This window comes from Salminus brasiliensis, chromosome 6 (genome assembly GCF_030463535.1).
Source record: "Salminus brasiliensis chromosome 6, fSalBra1.hap2, whole genome shotgun sequence".
NCBI classification, from domain to species: Eukaryota; Metazoa; Chordata; class Actinopteri; order Characiformes; family Bryconidae; genus Salminus; species Salminus brasiliensis.
In genome coordinates, this window is record NC_132883.1 from 45,158,270 (window position 1) to 45,179,509 (window position 21,240).

General features: G+C 45.1%; 1 protein-coding gene across 1 annotated transcript in view; it reads left to right on the forward strand.

Moving 5' to 3' along the window:
* LOC140557792 (actin filament-associated protein 1-like 2) overlaps window positions 1–21,240 on the forward strand; it is a 37,119-nt gene that overhangs the window by 4,020 nt on the left and 11,859 nt on the right. The window contains exons 2-5 of the mRNA XM_072682574.1: window positions 11,101–11,238; window positions 13,749–13,888; window positions 19,871–19,973; window positions 20,091–20,308. Coding sequence (XP_072538675.1) covers window positions 11,101–11,238; window positions 13,749–13,888; window positions 19,871–19,973; window positions 20,091–20,308 — 599 coding nt within the window. The remainder of the gene's footprint in view (window positions 1–11,100; window positions 11,239–13,748; window positions 13,889–19,870; window positions 19,974–20,090; window positions 20,309–21,240) is intronic.

Genomic DNA, 21,240 nt, shown 5'->3' on the forward strand with positions numbered 1-21,240 from the left:
ATGCAGTTGCTATGGTATTTCAGGGGGTTGCTTTGGTGTCCCAGGTGGCTGCTAAGGTATTTATTGGTGGTTTCTATGGTATTTTATTTTGCTAAGTGTTGCTCAGGTGTTTATTGGCCTAATTGATTAAACATTATTGATTAAACTTAGGCTAGATAGCGTTGCGCTTTCTGTGTTTGCTGTGGTGTCGGTATCAATGGCTGGTGGACTAATCTCTTACAGCCATGTCGAGCCATGCTAACAGTATAGGCTAGAACACTAGCTTAGCGACGTAGCACCAGGGAACTTTGTTCTTAGCCTAGAAATTAGAAATGTATTATTTCGGAAATGTCATTGGAGTTTAAGAAGGTGTGTGGTGATGTAGGCTTGCAGTTAGCATTATGCTATATTATGATAATGGTGGAAGTTGCTACATTAGCCTCGTAGCACCAGTGCTAAATCTAAGGAAGCTCATCTTGAGACCCTGAACATGACTGACCCTGAACAAGGCTGAACTATCGCTTTAAGGGTGTAGAATGTGTCCGGCTCTCGTGCCGCTGCTCTCGCGTCACTTGTGCTCTCTCAGCTGTCGCGCGTGTAGCCGGCGCGTCTGAATGAAGGATTGCCAGTAATCCTCTGAAACGGCGTTCATGCGGCGCGGCCGGCATATGGCCCTTCTGATTTCTTTTTATAGCTTCACTTAGAGCGTCTGAGGACCTGCTGGACTCCACTGACCCACTGACCTCAGCGTGTGAGACGTCCGCTGGGTTCGGCTCACTATTAAAGTGGTAGTTCGGACCTTAAAGCAGCCAGTCTGCCTAGACCAGTGATCTCCAGCTCTGCACCGACAAAAGTATTGGGACACCTGCTCGTTCCCGGTTCCTTCTGAAATCAAGGATATTAAAAGAGCTGATCCTGCTTCTGTTGGAGTAACCGTCTCGACTGTCCAGATTGTACTGTGTAGATTTTGAAGCAGGAGCATTGCTGTGAGGATTTGATTGCTTTCACTGAAAAGAGTGTTTAATCCTCACCTGACATCACCAATCAGTGAGCCCCCACAGCGCCCCCCACACCATGGCTCTGTTAAATGCACATGGGGGTATGAGCTAAGTTGGCCTGGGTTCTAGATACTAGAGATTACTAAGTTGATAAATATTGAATATCATGAAAATGGCCTAAAGTATCGTGATGATCGTGATGTGCCATATCGACCCCCCCCCATCTACAACCATCAGCCACTGCTGGAATTTGATACCTATGGCCTGTCCTTCCTGCTTCAGGCAGCAGCTGAGAGGCCGGAGAGCCTCGCCGGCTCGTCTCGAGGACCAGGCCGCAGACAAACACACACACTCACTACTGACACACACAAGCCTCGAGTCTCTTGTGTCGGGGCAGACTTATTTGTGCTCTGCTTCACTTCAACAGTAATAACAGAAAGGTCAGTTCTGGCTGGTGTTTTATTTACTCATTAATCTGTTTATTTATTTAATCTGGTCCTACTGTGCCGGCCTGAGCCGCTAATCACCTCCATCTGTGTTTTCACTGCTGGGCTTGCAAAAATCTTCAGCTGCTGCGGCGGCGGCCTTGACCACCGGCCCTGTCTCAGTGCCCCATTATTATTATTATTATTATTATTATTATTATTAATATTATTATCAGGCTACTATTAATTATTACACTGTTATTGAACTCTATTGGTACACTATTGGTATTTAAAGCGTCCTGAGATTCACTTTCATGTAAAAAGGGGCGTCGTTACTGTTACAGTTAGCTCCTCCCACACATTCTGATTGGTTGATCAGTTCTCACCCCTTGTTGTTGTATTTGAGAGCCTGTAATGAGGGGAAGAATGACTTGATAATGTCTTCCCGGTGGATCAGGCGCTAGAGGGCGCTCCTGAGTCAGTCCAACATGAAGGGTTGATTTAAAGTTTTTTGTGTAAAGTTATCATTTGGATATGATTGAACACCAGCAATGAAACAGCCAATCAGTGCTCAGTAGCTAGAATCCCAGCCAATCAGTACTCAGTAGCCAGGATGCCAGCCAATCAGTGCTCAGTAGCTACAATACCAGCCAACCAGCGCTCAGTAGCTAGAATGCCAGCCAACCAGTGCTCAGTAGCTACAGTAGCAGCCAACCAGCGCTCAGTAGCTAGAATGCCAGCCAACCAGTGCTCAGTAGCTAGAATGCCAGCCAACCAGCGCTCAGTAGCTAGAATGCCAGCCAACCAGTGCTCAGTAGCTAGAATGCCAGCCAACCAGTGCTCAGTAGCTACAGTAGCAGCCAACCAGCGCTCAGTAGCTAGAATGCCAGCCAACCAGCGCTCAGTAGCCAGGATGCCAGCCAACCAGCGCTCAATAGCCAGGATGCCAGCCAACCAGCGCTCAGTAGCCAGGATGCCAGCCAACCAGTGCTCAGTAGCCAGGATGCCAGCCAATCAGTGCTCAGTAGCCAGGATGCCAGCCAACCAGTGCTCAGTAGCTACAGTACCAGCCAATCAGCGCTCAGTAGCCAGAATTCCAGCCAACCAGCGCTCAGTAGCCAGAATTCCAGCCAACCAGCGCTCAGTAGCCAGAATTCCAGCCAACCAGTGCTCAATAGCTACAGTACCAGCCAATCAGCGCTCAGTAGCCAGAATTCCAGCCAACCAGCGCTCAGTAGCCAGAATTCCAGCCAACCAGCGCTCAGTAGCCAGAATTCCAGCCAACCAGCGCTCAGTAGCCAGGATGCCAGCCAACCAGTGCTCAGTAGCTACAGTACCAGCCAATCAGCGCTCAGTAGCCAGAATTCCAGCCAACCAGCGCTCAGTAGCCAGAATTCCAGCCTCCTCTTTACAGTCATTACAGAATAGGATGATCTACTGCAGCCAAATCAGAGCCCGATCTTATCCACCACAACAGAGAAGCCTTTAGTGTTCTGCTGCCTAATTTATTATTATTATCTCCCCCCTCTCTCCCCGCTCGCCCTCTACTCACTCGTGTCTGTGGGGCAGTTGGGGTCAGTCGGTCAGTAAAGGGGTCAAAATAGTGCAGCAGTTATTTGATCCGTTTCTTTTAAGACAGAAACGTCTCTCTGAGGCCAAACCAAGAATAGAGTGGGAGTCCGAGGCATTTCCGAAATGTCGATGACGCCCCTGCACCCGGGGCAGCGGTGTTACAGCAGAGAGAGAGAGAGAGAGAGAGAGAGAGACAGCTGTATAATGAGGCCGTCTCTACATTAAGCATGAATGGAGTCACTGTGGTGTGTTTAGAAACACACTGTGTGTTAGCATGAATCATGTCACACACACACACACACACACACACACTCACACTCTCTCACACACTCGTGGTGCGTCTCTGTAATGTAGTTAGCAGATGCCCAGAGAAACTTTAATGAGCTTCTGACTGATTCAGATAGCCTGCAGCTCTGTCTACCGTGCTTCCTCACTGGCCACTTTATTAGAAACACCTACCTTGTGCTTCCACTCACTGGCCACTTTATTAGAAACACCTACCTTGTGCTTCCACTCACTGGCCACTTTATTGGAAACACCTACCTTGTGCTTCCACTCACTGGCCACTTTATTGGAAACACCTACCTTGTGCTTCCACTCACTGGCCACTTTATTGGAAACACCTACCTCGTTCTTCCACTTATGAGCAAAGCTGTACTGTATGAACTCATTACAGAAGAATGATACTGAGGGGGAATGACATCATCAGGTGGAGATGTGCCAGCGGTGTGTGTGTGTGTGTGTGTGTGTGTGTTAAGGTGGAGGACAGTGGGAGATAACAGCAGGACAGGAAATTAGAGAGGCTGAACTTTTCGCTCCACTAAGAGAGAACATGTCTCAGGAGAAGAACAGCGAGCAGAGGGGTACAGAGGAGTGTGTGTGTGTGTGTGTGTTTGTGTGTGTGTGTGTGTGTGTGTGTGTGTGTGTGTGTGTGTGTGTGTGTGCCCAATAGATGTGATGTGCTTTAAGGACAACAGTTGAAAGCCAGTCCTACTACAAAATCCAGCTCAAGACCAGTTTGTACTGGTCACAGGTTTACAAGGTCTAAGCTGGTCTTAGATGGTCAAGCTAGGTCAAAGTGGTGGACGAACTTGGTCATGATGGTCATGCTGGTCAGCAAGCTTGGTCCAACTGGTGGAAAGCTTTGTTCACTATGGTCATACTGGTTGACTAGCTTGGTCATGATGGTCATACTGGTTGACTAGCTTGGTCATGATGGATGACCAGTATGGTTATAAAGGTCAAACTGGTGAACATCTTTGGTTATGATGGTCATACTGGTTGACTAGCTTGGTCCTGCTGATTAATTAGCTTTGGTAGACCAGTTAAACCATTAAACTCCAGCAAAAATGTACCCTACGTTGGTCTAGGAGGTAAACTGGTCAACTAGCTTTACCAGCTTGACCATGCGACCCCAGCTTACTGCACAACATTAGCCTTGTATCCCCAATGTGAAGCTAAAGACGCCAAACCTCAGACGCTGAACGCGTCTCAGCTGGTGGGCTGCGCATGTTGTAATGATGGAAATTTGAGTTTCACCTCAGATAATCCCATATTTGAACATTTGACCTCTTGGGACAAGACGACTGAGGCCGCTGTGCGTCTGTGTAGAACGACTGGAGCTGCTAGCGCCAAGAGTAGTGAATGAAAGTGTGTAGAAGGAAGAGAGAGAGAGAGACCTTGGTCCGAATGCTGGAAGGTCTCGTCCTTAGTGAGGCATTGACATCTGGTTAGAGCCACTGTTTATAGAATGAGTTAGCTGTTTATTTAATGAGTTAGCCGTTAGCGGGCCAGCGCCAAATCTGTCAGGTCTGAAGGCTGATGTTTGCTTTGCTGTAATGAAAACCTGTCCACACTTTTCTCCCCCCTGTAAAAGCTCAACCCAGCTAATCTGCACCGCACTGTTTACACTGCCTGCTTTCATTATATGTCCAAAAGTTTATGGACACCCTTTCTAATGAATACATTCAGCTACTTTAAGTTGCACCCATTGCTGATACAGATGTGCAGATGTCTAGAATAGGACTCTCTGGACACTCTATCTGGAACCATGTTGCCTAATGCCAGGCGTGGGCTAGTAGAGGGGTATGAAGCCCCCCAGCATTGAGCTGTGGAGCTCTGGAATGATAGTGGTGGAGCTCCATCCATTACTCCTGACCTCACTAACGCTCTTGTGGCTGAATACAATCAAATCCTCACAGCTTCACTGGACAGTAGAGACAGTTACTCCAACAAAAGCAGGATCAACTCTTTAATACCTGTGATTTCAGAAGAAACAATGAATGGGCAGGTGTCCCAATACTTTTGTCCATATAGTGTATATGGAATGATGAGGATGATGATGATGATGAGGGTAAAATAGTGGAGAATCTGAACTAATGCAGTTCTCTTTAGGGACTACTTTCTGTAGCCGCACTACACCCTGCAGCATGTATCCCTCCACCATTTTAATGATCTGATTTTAAAAGCAGGTTCTAGAGCCGAACTCTTCTCAGAACTCTGGTAGAACAGTGTCTCAGGCATCAGGCAGCGTCTTCATCACCATTAGGTGAAGAACTTTCTGTGAGGAGCTTTTAGTAGAGCTTCAGAGGTCTCTGAAGCTCTGACTGGGTGAGGTTATCTAGAACCTTTCATCTTTGCAGATATTTTTAACAGAGTTCTGACGCTCTGTTCTCATGGACAGACATACTTTAGCAGAGCTAGAACCAGAAGCAGAAGCCGGCGACTTGTGTGCATACTTTTGTGTGTTCTTTAAAAGCTGCCGATATTAAAGGAAGTGGGTCTTTCTGGATCATTAGCAGTGGAGCTCTGAAGGCCGTCGTCCACCGCTGTGTTTTGCTCCGTACTGTCGTGGTGTGGCTGGGTTCTCCTGGTATTTCTAGTGTTTTTGTGATGTTTGTTTGGAGAGCATTGCAGCCTGACCCTGAATAAACCCGTGGGAATTGCGATGTTTACTCCAGAGAGATGTGGCCACAGCTAAACCTCTTAACCACCACTACACCCTTGTGCTGCAGGACACACTACAATCCAGCTTTCTTAAGCTTTCCTGCTCAGATAATAACTCCAGCAGGGTTTTATGGAGTCATCTGAAATGTTCACAGCGTTGGGAGAAAGCTGCAGGAGATGGGAAGAGAACAGGCCTTGGTGAAGAACAGTCACACCCCTGTTCTGTATGATACGTAAATATACCACTGTACATAAAAGTGTCACTGCAGTTCATATTTCAGTTCACTTTCGGTCTTTTGTTAAAATCTGTAGAAAGCTGGGTTTTCTGTTCTATATTAATGTGGAAGAGTGAGGTTTCTGTCGTAATCTGTCTGTATATCTGTCTGTCTTTCTTACATTTGCAGCTTTTACAGCTCTTATCCAGAGCTAGGATAGGGCAGGTCGAGGTAGGAGTCTTACTCAGGAATTGTTACTGGTATTGTTGTGTACCCTGTACTGTGTAAACTTTACTGTGTAGTCTGTGCTGTGCCGTCTGTAGTGTGTAGTCTATACTATATTGTCTGTACTGTGTGGTCTGTACTGTGTAGTCTCTACTATTCTGTCTATATGGTTTTGTCTGTCATCTAGTGTAGGCTGTACTGTGTAGTTTGTACGGTGTAGTCTATACTGTGGTCTGTATTGTGTAGTTTGTACGGTGTAGTCTATACTGTGTGGTCTGTGTTGTGTAGTTTGTACAGTGTAGTCTATACTGTGTGGTCTGTATTGTGTAGTTTGTACGGTGTAGTCTATACTGTGTGGTCTGTATTGTGTAGTTTGTACAGTGTAGTCTATACTGTGTGGTCTGTATTGTGTAGTTTGTACGGTGTAGTCTATACTGTGTGGTCTGTGTTGTGTAGTTTGTACAGTGTAGTCTATACTGTGTGGTCTGTATTGTGTAGTTTGTACGGTGTAGTCTATACTGTGTGGTCTGTATTGTGTAATTTGTACAGTGTAGTCTATACTGTGTGGTCTGTATTGTGTAGTTTGTACAGTGTAGTCTATACTGTGTGGTCTGTATTGTGTAGTTTGTACAGTGTAGTCTATACTGTGTGGTCTGTGTTGTGTAGTCTATACTGTGTAGTCTATACTGTGTGGTCTGTGTTGTGTAGTCTATACTGTGTAGTCTATACTGTGTAGTCTACATTGTGTAGTCTGTGCTGTGTAGTATGTGATGAGTACTCTGTGTTGTGTAGTCTTTTGCGGGGCAGCTATCAGTCGGGTCAGTGTGTGAGGATTCCTGTTGGTTCTTTGAAGCCGAGCCCCCGTGTTCCTCTTTTCAGGCGAGTGTGTGTTTGGCCGAGGATGAAAGTCAGACCTCAAACAAGAAGCCACACATCTCTCTCTCTCTCTCTCTCTCTCTCTCTCTGTCTCTCTCGGCCGCTTCTCCGTCTGTCTGTCAGGTCTTTTCTCCTGGCCTGATTTAAGACAGTGTGGGAAGGGGGGGCTGATGAGGTTTTCGGTGTGGTGTTAGTGTAGGGCTCCTTGTGAAGTGCTGGGTCAGTGTACAATACAGGTGTCAATCTTCAGAGTACAAGAACTGCACACCATTAAGGAGCCAAGGAGACTGACAACACAGTACAGACTACACATTAGAGACTACACCACACAGATGACACAGTACAGTCTATGCATTAGAGATTACACAGTACAGACTACAAATTAGAGACTACACCATACAGACTACACAGTACAGACTACACAGTACAGACTACACAGTAGACACTACACCACACAGATGACACAGTACAGTCTATGCATTAGAGATTACACAGTACAGACTACAAATTAGAGACTACACCATACAGACTACACAGTACAGACTACACAGTACAGACTACACAGTAGACACTACACCACACAGATGACACAGTACAGTCTATGCATTAGAGATTACACAGTACAGACTACAAATTAGAGACTACACCATACAGACTACACAGTACAGACTACACAGTACAGACTACACATTAGAGACTACACCACACAGATGACACAGTACAGTCTATGCATTAGAGATTACACAGTACAGACTACAAATTAGAGACTACACCATACAGACTACACAGTACAGACTACACAGTACAGACTACACAGTAGACACTACACCACACAGATGACACAGTACAGTCTATGCATTAGAGACTACACAGTACAGACTACACTGTACAGACTACAAATTAGAGACTACACCATACAGACTACACAGTACAGACTACACAGTACAGACTACACTGTACAGACTACACAGTTCAGACTACACATTAGAGACTACACCATACAGACTACACAGTACAGACTACACATTAGAGACTACACCATACAGACTACACAGTACAGACTACACCATACAGACTACACAGTACAGACTACACATTAGAGACTACACCATACAGACTACACAGTACAGACTACACCATACAGACTACACAGTACAGACTACACATTAGAGACTACACCATACAGACTACACAGTACAGACTACACCATACAGACTACACAGTACAGACTACACATTAGAGACTACACCATACAGACTACACAGTACAGACTACACCATACAGACTACACAGTACAGACTACACCATACAGACTACACAGTACAGGCTACACAGTACAGACTACACATTAGAGACTACACCACACAGATGACACAGTACAGACTACACAGTACAGCCTACACAGTACAGACTACACCATACAAACTACACCATACAGACTACACAGTACAGACTACACAGTACAGCCTACACATTAGAGACTACACCACACAGATGACACAGTACAGTCTATGCATTAGAGACTACACAGTACAGACTACACTGTACAGACTACAAATTAGAGCCTACACCATACAGACTACACAGTACAGACTACACAGTAGACACTACACCATACAGACTACACAGTACAGACTACACAGTACAGACTACACCATACAGACTACACAGTACAGACTACACCATACAGACTACACAGTACAGGCTACACAGTACAGACTACACATTAGAGACTACACCACACAGATGACACAGTACAGACTACACAGTACAGCCTACACAGTACAGACTACACCATACAAACTACACCATACAGACTACACAGTACAGACTACACAGTACAGCCTACACATTAGAGACTACACCACACAGATGACACAGTACAGTCTATGTATTAGAGACTACACAGTACAGACTACACTGTACAGACTACAAATTAGAGCCTACACCATACAGACTACACAGTACAGACTACACAGTAGACACTACACCATACAGACTACACAGTACAGACTACACAGTACAGACTACACATTAGAGACTACACCACACAGACTACACAGTACAGACTACACAGTACAGACTACACAGTAGACACTACACCACACAGATGACACAGTACAGTCTATGCATTAGAGACTACACAGTACAGACTACACTGTACAGACTACAAATTAGAGCCTGCACCATACAGACGACACAGTACAGACGACACAGTACAGACTACACAGTACAGACTACGCATTAGAGACTGCACAGTAGACACTACAACCATGCAGACAGACACTCCCACACCTGGCAAACCGAGAGATCTGAGATGGCTGGAAATGCCTGGAAAACATTGCAAGTGGGCGCGTACTGTTACACTGTCAGTGGTTGCAGCTTGATGGTCCTGAGAAGCTTCTGGGACATCAGCCTTAAAGAGTTACGTCCCTGAAAGAGGGGATGATCAAAGTTCCTCCAGAAGAAAACACAAACAGAGAGATTACAGAGAGGAACCGGGTGATGGGAGGGTGGGGGAGAAACAACCTCCAAACAACTCCACCGGCTACTGTTCATTGTGAGGCCGCTTTCATCTCGGCCTGCAGCGTGTGAGCGTGTGTGCATGCTCGTAGGTGTGTGTGTGTGTGTGTGTGGAGCTGTATGAATGTGTGTATGTGTGTGTGAGTGAGGAGAGAGAGCGGGTCTTTGTCAGTGTGTGTGTGTTTACTTTCTAAACTATGAGTTATGAATCAACAATAGTTTTGTGATGATTCTGAGAGTTCATTCAGCTCTTTCAGAGCCTCTCCACAGAGCCCCATTCAGACGCCATTCACTCCCATCACAACAACTGGACTGTGTTCGGAGCCTCGGCTTCAATAAGGAACTGTCGCGACTTGTTGTTGATGTTCTGAAGATATAAATATATAAAGCTACACTGTACAGAGGTTCTAGTCCACTAATCCCATCGTTCTAGATCCTGTCTCTCAGCAGTGAGAGAGCTTTTACTGTGGAAGCTCCAGATCCCATCAGAACAGATGCAGGGGAGCGTAAATAAGAACGGGGCCCATGTTTAACCCAGTAATGCTGGTCCCATCACTGACCCTGGTGGTCATCCATATGTGGGGCCAACATGGAACCCTAGGCATAACGTCCTGGTGCCCAGTTGGACGACCCATACAGGCCCCACATGGACATTATTCATTATGTGGGCTAGGGATCACTCCACTCAAATGTACTGGTTGGGTGTGTGTATACTGGTGCCTCAGGAGGAATTATGGTGGTGTGTGTTTACACTGTTAACTTGATCAGGGTGTAGAATCCATCAGCAGAGCTTTCTTTCTGTGAGCTACCATTTTTTTGCTTCTGTAGAAAAGATGGAGGCTTTGGTTCTTGTTGGATGCGCTGTATTTTTTTCCAGATGGATTCTGTAATGGTTGCTAGGCTGTTGTGATAAGTTGGTGATGCTAAGTGGTTTCTAGGCTGTTTGTGGACATATAAGAATCAGCAGCTCTGAATGTTGGGCTTTGTTGGGTCACCTTCAGTACGGATCAGGTTATCTGTCTTTACACAAAAGTGTGTGTTTGTGTGTGTGTGTGTTGTGATGTGCATAGCTGAAAAGGTAATTTGGTTTGGCTAAATGAATGCACACTCGTCTAGTTAAGACCGGCTCAGGTCAGGAAATGAAAGTTTGCAGCTCCGGATCACCTCAGTGCTGCATGTTTTGGGGGAATTGGTTAGCTTTGAGGATTAGCACGGCCGTCACCTGATGTTCCTAATTTAATGACTGCATGTCGCATGATCTTACTCTGATTTTTAAGGGTGTTCACACCCATCTAGCATCGAACTGATGTTTGTGTCTGGACATTGTGTTTCCCTCATCAGTTCTGGCCCGGCTGGTTTCGGACCTGCAGACATTCCTGCTAGTTCTGGACAGTGAGAACCTCAGCTACATCGCACAGGCCCAAAAGAAGTCCATCTCAGAGCTGCTGTCCAAGCTACAGGACCACAAGGAAACCCCAGGTGACTGAGCCTACTGAGCATTTTCATTTGAGTTCGATGGGCTAGCTGGTCTGTCAGCATTGACCAGTTTGACCAAGCTGCTCGTCAAGCTGGTCATACTGGTGGACTGGTCTGGTCTAGTTGATCATCCTTGTCAACCAGCCTGGTCATGTGGGTAGACTAGGTAAACCATCAAACTTAAATAATAAACAATATACAATGTATGGTCCAAAAGTATTTGGACGGCTGCTCATTCATTGTTTTTGTCTGAAATCAACAATATTAAAAGAGTTTCTCCTGTTTTTGTTGAAGTAACTGTCTCTACTGTCCAGAGAAGAAGACTTTCTACTAGTAGGAGCATTGCTTTGAGGATTTGGTTGTATTCAGCGACAAGAACTCCCCCAACTCATCCCATCCAAAAGTACTGGATGGAGCTCCACCACCATCATTCCTGAGAACACAGCTCTTCCACTGCTCAATGCTGGGGGGCTTTACACCCCTCTATAGCCCACGCCTGGCATTATTAGGCAGCATGGAGAATCTTATTGTATTGGCCATATGTCTTTACAGGGACTAGACGAGCTGTGTGTGTGCGTGTGTGTGTGTGTGCATTTGCACATCTGTGTCAGCAATGGATGCAACTTTGGGGTGTCCACAAACTTTTGGACATGTAGTATAAGTGTTTCCAGTGAGATCCAGATCCATCCTGAAAGAGTGAGGAAGCACCCCGAACCTCTCTCACCCTCAGAATATCAACTTCTGCCTAAACGAGTGTGTGTGTGTGTGTGTGTGTGTGAGTGTGTGAGTGTGTGAGTGTGTAGGGTCATTTAGGGGTGAGGCGGGACAGATCTAAAACTCCAGCCATCTGAAGCCTGCCGCCGCTGCCGGCCTGTAAATTCCTCCGCTGTCGTAAAGCTGCTGTACCCCATGACCTCATCCCTCCTCCTGTCTCTGAGCGGGGCAGCACCAGCCTCACTTCCAGCTGTCCCCAGACTATGAAGGTACACTATATGTCCAAATGTTTGTGGACACCCCTAATTCTAATGAATGCAGTCAGCTACTTGCGGTTGCACCCTTTGCTGACACGGATGTGCAAATGCACACACACAGCTTGTCTAGTCTCTGTAGAGAAGAACTGCCAATAGAATAGGACTCTCTGGAGCAAACAAACATGAACCTATTGGCTCCATACTGCCTAATGCCAGGCGTGGGCGAGAGGGGTATAAAGCTGTGGAAGCACTGTCTTCTCTAAAATGATGGTGGTGGTGCTCTATCTTAAATTTTTGGATGGGATAAGTTGGGGTAATGATCATCATTGAACATCCTGACCTCCCTAACACCACTCATTCAATGCAATCAAATCCTCACAGCAATCTAGTTGAAAGTCTTCTTTTCTGGACAGTAGAGACAGTTACTCCAACAAAGGATCAGCAGGATCAGCTCTTTTAATACCCTTGATATCAGAAGGAACAGTGAGTGAGAAGGTGTCCCAATACTTTTGTCCATTTAGTGTAAATCAGTACAGATGAAGAATTAGGAGCTAAGCTGTGCAGAGCAGTATCCCGCATCCGGCTAGTCTTCACATCCTTGACGGCAGAGCTGTTAGCAGCAGTGTGTGAGTCAGCAAGGCAGAGCTGGCAAACCTCAGCCCTGAGGAAGACGTTCAGTCATTTCTAAAGCACGCCGCTCGCGTTAAAGTGCCAAATAAAAGCATTTTTGACTCATATTTTAAGAATTCTTCTGTTCTGAACAACTGAGCTGAGAAGATTTATTTATTTAATAATTTCTGACTCGTGGATTCACTGAATCGCAGACTCGGAACTGTGGGTGCATCCCACATCAGCCTCTGTAAGAAGCATTTGTTTATTTTATATTTATATTTAATTTAATAATTAATTAAAAGTTATTTTATGAACAAATCTAGTACATTTATGCCACAAATAGGTAATTATTATAATTAATTACTGTCATCCAAACAAACAAGAAATACCCAAACCTATCAGTGCTAAAGGTAATGGAATGTAATTCTGGGATAAATTAAAGGGGCAGTCTGAGAAACATGAAAACATGGAAGGAGCCCCCAGCACTGCTATCTGTTGTAAACAGGCCTACTCACATCCCCCAAAGTAGCCTCCAGTGTGAGATTTTGGTAGGGCCTTTTAAAAAAGTAAAGCACCTTGGGTGAGATTTTGGGGGCGAGCTGTTAAAATGTGTTTTTTGTTGATATATCTGTATTTATTAGCCTATAAATGTGCAGCTATGCTAATGCATGCTGGGTATTGTAGTTAGAAAACACTAGAGGGATGCAGAATCCTGCTTTCTGTCAGACGGATGAGGCTGAGGGATGGCATGTTGCTCGGCAGGGTTTGTGTGACTCATTACATAACGCATAACATATGTAGTTATGTAATTATGTAATTGTATATGAATAATTACATAATTTACATGGGGGGGGGTTTAGCTGGTCTAGACCGGATTACAGGGAGATTATATGTATGTGTGTGTGTGTGTGTGTGTGTGTGTTTCTGCAGTGGAAGATGCAGAGTATATGATAATGAACTGCCCCTCTGGAGGCCCCGGCAGTGATCTCAGGGAACGCTCAGCAGCTCAGGGCCTGGATCCAGCAGAACACACTCTGTCCTCCGTCGCTGCTGAATGGCTACGGAAAGGGGTAAGACCACCTACCTTGTGCTTCCTCCCTGGCCACTTTATTAGAAACACATACCTTAGTGCTTCTCGCGAACACCTGAAAGGAGCTAATGGGCCTGTTTCCTCCATTAGCTTCATAGCTGTAGTGTGAAACATGGCTTGGTTGGTGGTCCTGAGTGCTAAGATTAGCGAAGAAAGTCGGACCACAGGTTTGTACGCTCTTGTTGGAAGGTTTGCAGTGGCTTTGTGCCACATGGCTGGACGCTGCCTCATAGCAGAGCGATCCATCCATCGGCATTGTTCGCCGGAGCTGCCCTCCGACTTTCTAAATGCCACTGCAGCTGAGGGAGCGTTTCTGCATCCAGACAGAATTCCAGAAATGTGTTATTATGTAAACGGGCTGAATAGCTGTGTTATTGTGTCATGGACGTGATCTAGCCCCGCTGGGCGTCAACAATAAGCACCTTTATCACAAAATAACATTCCAGCCCGTCTCCCAGCTTTGATTCAATAAAGAACCAGCGAAGGCGAGAACACGTTCGTTAGAGCAGGAGTCCGGAATAGACTCTTCGGTCTAAATTTGGAGGGAATGTGCTTCTACTTATAGACGTCTAAAAACAGTCATGACCTCGCTGACCAGTTCAGATTCAGAGACTGACCGCGGTACGCACTGTTCTAATGATCTTTTACTGGTGTCGTGGCATGTGTATAATATACTATACTCTAACTGGCCATTTTATTAGAAACCCCTACCTCCCCTACTGTCTTCTCACTGGCCATTTTATTAGAAGCACCTACCTTGTGCTGCCAACTTACTGGCCAATTTACTAGAAACACCTACTTTTTGCTTCCTTATTGGCCATTTAATTAGAAACACCTATTCATGTGCTTTCACTCGCTGGCCATTTTATTAGAAACATCTACTTTGTGCTTCCTTACTGGCCAGTTTATTAGAAACACCTACTTTGTGCTTCTTTATTGGCCAATTTATTAGAAACACCTACTTTGTGCTTTCACTAACTGGCCACTTTATCAGAAACACCTAACTATATACGTATATATGAGACCAGTCAACCTTATATATGGTTACAGACTGCATTTATGAGGCCCCCTGTGTGTGTGTGTCTGGGGGGTAACGGGGGGGTGGCGCTGTATTGTCACTATTATGGGGTGTATTTTAAGGGACACTGTACCCCTCTGGCTCTGTGGGCAGTGCTGTGTATTTCGAGGAGGCTGAAGGCTCTGTGTGTGTAATGACAGGCCAGTGATGTGGGCAGTACTGTAGTGGTTGTCCCCGAGCTTTGGTTGGAGCTGTTTTGTGGTTGACCAATCCCGGCGTTCCCAGCTGCAGCGCGCCCGCTCTGTGGCCTCGACCTCGCCTCTCACCCAAGGGTTGAGCTGGAGGGCAAAGGTTGAACACTGGCCTGGAACTGCTCTGATTCCAGTGGCCATTACAGAAAAACAACCCTGATCTGCCATAACATTACAACCACTGCCAGCTGAAATGACCAGCACTGCTGACCTGGTTCCAGTGGCTCCTGTCTGTCGAGGGGTGGATATTACGGGCAGTTCTTGAAGGTGATGAAGGACAGTGATGAAGCAGGACAAATGGAATCTGAGCCATTTTGAGAAGAACCAAACTGTGATGTTCTAGACGAACCCACTGTCACACACACTAACACACTTCTATGTGTGTGTATTTGGATTTGAAGGACAGTGTGAATCCCAGCTGGGAGCACAGAGCCGTGTGTGGCGCTGTAGTGCTGTGTGATTGTGGTGGTTGGTGGTGGGGTATAGAGTGAGTCATCAATAAACGGTTTGTTTGGGGCAGGATGACTCATAACAGATAATGAATAGGATCCTTATATCTGATTTGGGCCGAGTTTCCAGACACACACCAGCAAATGTGTGGGATTGTTTGGAGAGTCTAGAGGTTCTCCTCAGTTTCCAGGATATTCCTTGTTGCTGTGGTGATGCCCAGTGCTCTTGCTCCAACGATTCCTTTGAACTGATTCTTTTTTTAACTGAACTGAACTGATGTTTGATTTTGCAAACATGGAAAAGCAGCTTAAACTCAGTCAAGGCTTTAGAACCATAGAGTTCTCAAGTTCCACACTGCAGACCTTCACCTGTTTCTTTACCTATCTAAGAATCCACCTCACTGCTTTGGCTGGAAAATATGTCTGTTAACGGTAGCTAGAGGGCGCCAGAGGCCACTCTGCTAGAGCGCAGCGGTAAAAACAAAGGATCAGAACTGTATTGGGCTTAAGGTAGCTGATACCGGATCTGCACTCGCCCCGATCCCAAGCCAGCAGGATCACATCTTTCTAATTCCCTTGATTTCAGAAGAAATGAGCATGTGTCCCAATACTTTTGTCCATATAGTGTATTGTATATCGAGATCGTTAAGCAAAGTATTGACCAATAAGAGTAGAGCACTTGACCTTAACACCACTGGGTAGTGTTACTTTTCCTTGTGTGGTCATTCCGTCCCATCTTCGGAAAGTGCAGCCGGACTTCAGCGCTAATTAGCGAGTTAGCGGTTGGAACCTGTTTCCCGCGACTCAGTCAGACTCCCGTTCAGGCATTACATGGGGGAGGGGCTGAGAGAGGAAATGCCGTGTTTATTCTAGAGGCCCATCTTGAAGGCCTGGCGCCGTGACCTCATTGGCCGAGAAGTGGTCAGAGAAGAGGAAGTGGACGTTTGCGTGGGTAATTATGTCTGTCTACGTGATGGAGGGATACAGAGGCCTCGCGATGGAGCGATAGGGAGATGGGGTGATAGAACACCCACACGGGGGAAAGGAAGTACAACAACGTGGAGCCGACCCGCAGGGACGCTGAGGTCATTGGCAAAGTCGTGCCAACTTACATGTGGGTTTAGTCGTTTTGGGCCAATGGCCTGGGCACGTAACACGCCTGTTACACTATACAGACAAAAGTATTTGGACACCTACACATTTACACCTACAGGAGCTTTTCTGACCTCCCTTTCTAAACCCATTGACATTAATCTGGAGCCGGTCACTCTTTGCTCTAAGCTCTACCAGCAGCAGCAGGTCTGGAGCTCTGCTGCAGTTACTGAGTCAGTTGGAGGCTTTTCTGCACTCTGCTCTGAGCTCAGCACTCGGCCCTGACCCCGCTCTGTAACTTTACGTGGTCTGACAGACACTCGGTGGCTGAGCTGCTCTCTGTGAGCTGTTCCTCCTAAACTCTTCCACTGTTCAATAATAACACCACCCACAGCTGATGGAGGAAGATCTAGGAGGGAGGAGATTTCACCAGCTGACTTGTTGTTGTTGGTGCAGCGGTGTCTCCTATTACATACAGAACCACGCTGGAGTTCAGTGAGCTCTTCAGAACCTCCCGTTCTTTCACTGATGTGTGGAAGAAAGACAGACTGCAGGACTAGAGGCTGGATTTATGCACCTGTAGCTGAATGGGACTGAATCAGACACCTGAAGTCAGTGATTAAGTGATTAAGGGTGTCCCAATACTTTTGTCTGTATAGCCCAGAGTATCCCAAAAGTAGGCTACTCTGTAGCTCCGCCTCCTCAGTGTATATCACAATACCTACATTTAGAGAATTAATAATATTCACCCTAATGAGAGACTGTAGCTCCTCCTCCTCAGTCTATATCACAATACCTACATTTAGAGCGTTATTAATTCTCTCTCTCTCTCTCTAGGTGGTGAAGGGGTGGAGGAGGGGGTGGAGAAGGGGGTGGAGGAGGGGGGGTGGATGACTGCATTTTTCTGTCTGTTTATTCTTCTTTTTATCTCCTGCATATTTTCATTCTTTCCGTTCGCTGAGGGCGGAGCACGGCTTCAGATCCTCCAGATACACATCTGTGAACAGGACATGAAACACGTGTGTGTGTGTGTGTGTGTTTGGGAATGGGGAAAGGGATGAGAGATAATTGACTGGATGGACAGAGCGGGTGTAAGAGAGACCGAGTGTGAGGGAGAAGGAGAGAGAGAGGGGGGCGGGGCTGACCACCAGATTTCATATTTCATACAAACTCTGATGTGGGAGAGGGGAATGTGAAGCATTTGCACACACACACACACACACACACATCTTCACCTCTGAAGATTAAAGCTCTGATTACCTCATGACACAGAGCAGACTGAGCCAACCCCGAGCCGGTCCCTGTAGAGAAGAAGTACTGCCAATAGAATAGGACCCTCTGGAGCAGATCAACATAAACAGTAAACATGCCCCTATTGCCACCATGCTGCCTAATGCCAGGCGTGGGCTAGAGGGGTATAAAGCCCCCCAGCATTGAGGAGCTGTGGAGCAGTGGAAGAACTGTGTTCTCTGGGATGATGGTGGAGGAGCTCCATCCAGTACTTGAGATAAGTCACTAATGCTCTTGTGGCTGAATACAATCAAATACTCACAGCAATGCTCTGCTCCAAAATCTAGTAGAAAGTCTTCTTCTCTGGAAAGTAGAGACAGTTACTCCAACAGAAGCAGGATCAGCTCTTTTAATAACATTGATTTCAGAAGAAACAATGAATGAGCAGGTGTCCCAATACTTTTGTCCACAGCGTGTGTGTTGGTTATGTTCAGCTGCAGCATTAAGACGGTATCTTTTGCTAACGTTAGCCTGAGAAATGTCAGAGCACCAATAAATGAGCAGAGGGCAGAAAACCACAGCGCTGGTGCCTTTACACTGACCTTTCAGAGACCGGTCTGCACACTGGGTCTGCAGGACTGCACTCTCTCTCTCTCTCTCTCTGTGTCTCTCCCTCTCTCTGTCTCTCTCTCTCTCTCTCTCTCTGTCTCTCTCTCTCTGTGTTTCCTGTAAGCCGGTGCTGTATTTAGGACGGGTTCGGCTCCCATATGTAAAAGATATCATCTCTGACTGCACATTTTCTGTACTTCCAGGAAGTCTCTCTCTCTCTGAGGAGAATCCGATCAGACAGATCTGAGGATATTTAGGGCTGTGCTGTGCCTCTGCTCTAAAGCCGACCTCACGTTTATGATAATTGCCTCTGACTGACCGTAGGCCGAAGCTTAAAGGGGCGGTCAGTTCTAAACTGAGCCTGTAATATGTTGCCTGTTATGTTATATAATATTCTACACTGCAGGATAACAGGATTCACAGCGCTGTACCTCACTACAGTCCCCAGCATGCACTGCACACATACATCATATGATATTAAAAAACATCACATCCAACAGTGATAAAGAAACCCAGTGATGTTTAAGGACACACTAACAGTGAGGCCTGGTCCAATAATTATTGTAGTACCTATTTTGGATAATTATTTAAATACTATGTATTCAAATAATTCTTTTTTTTTAAATATATAATAATGATTCATTGGGTATTGTTTAAAGTGTTTTTTATTGTTGTCATTTTATTGTGTGTACTGTTGTTAAAGTAAATATATTAAAAATAAAGTATTAAAATGCTTATAAATATAAATAAAATAATATATTGTTGGGTCAAATGAAAAAAGCATTATTATATTATATATTTATATTATATATTATTATATTATTAATATTGGTCAAATATTGATAATGAGATATATGTAAATGTTGCAAAAATATATGCAAAAATGCAAATATTAATAAAATGAAAAATATAACTATAAGATACATAGCCCATACAAAGCCCCCACTGATCGATTACACTGTATGAAAATTAATCTCCAGAGTTATTATGACCCTCAAATATTACATCATCTGGACCATAGTTTGTGAGAATGACCCACATGTGATATCTGACCTTCTGAATCTGCCAGCTAGTGGCAAACTGTCCTCAGTCTTTATAGAGTGAGGTCTGAAGTGTGAGGTCTTGTAGTTCCAGTCCTCACACTTCATTCAGGGGCTGCATTTAGAATGACCTGATCATGTGCTGAGCGACGATGATGATGATGATGATGATGATGATGATAATTTACTTTTATGGAGATTCTATTTTGGGTGCTTAGCTCCAATCTAAAAACAATGGGCTTTCTTTGTGTGTGTGTGTGTGTGTGTGTTCAGTCTCTAGGTCCTGTTGTGCCCCCACACCCTCCAGAAGGTTTAGAGGAAGATGATGACTGTTATGAAGAAGCAGAGCCTTTTGTTCCGGCCAGTCAGTCTACAGGTCAGTCTGGGTCAGCCCACGGCTCTGTGCTGTAAACGCTGAGCGCTGTGGAGGACAGAGGAACAGAATTTCATCAGAACTGAATTCAACCGCTGGTTCTGATTCTGCTCCTCTCAGATAAACTGGACTCTGACAGCAGTCACTACGAGTCGTATGGAGAGGAGGACGAGGAGGAGGATTTCGTGAAGGATCGAGCGCATTATATCCAGTGGAGCGCGTCCCAGCCCTGCCTCCGACCCGTCCCCGAGTCCCGCATCTGCGGATACCTGTGGAGGAAGAAGTGGCTCGGCCAGTGGACCCGTCAGCTCTTCATCATCAAACACAGCTCACTGCTGGTGAGAACTCCCTGCAGCCACTCTTCACTAACACTACCGCTGTTACTACTAACACTACTACTAACACTACTATTATTAACTACTAACACTACTACTAACACTACTATTATTAACTACTAACACTACTACTAACACTAACACTACTACTAACACTAACACTACTACTAACACTAACACTACTACTAACACTACTATTATTAACTACTAACACTACTACTAACACTAACACTACTACTAACACTAACACTACTACTAACCCTACTAACACTACTACTAACACTAACACTACTACTACTACTAACACTAACACTACTACTAACACTACTATTATTAACTACTAACACTACTACTAACACTAACACTACTACTAACACTAACACTACTACTAACCCTACTAACACTACTACTAACACTAACACTACTACTAACCCTACTAACACTACTACTAACACTAACACTACTACTAACACTACTATTATTAACTACTAACACTACTACTAACACTACTATTATTAACTACTAACACTACTACTAACACTAACACTACTACTAACACTACTATTATTAACTACTAACACTACTACTAACACTAACACTACTACTAACACTAACACTACTACTAACCCTACTAACACTACTACTAACACTAACACTACTACTAACCCTACTAACACTACTACTAACACTAACACTACTACTAACACTACTATTATTAACTACTAACACTACTACTAACACTACTATTATTAACTACTAACACTACTACTAACACTACTACTAACACTAACACTACTACTAACACTACTATTATTAACTACTAACACTACTACTAACACTAACACTACTACTAACCCTACTAACACTACTACTAACACTAACACTACTATTATTATTAACTACTAACACTACTACTAACACTACTACTAACACTG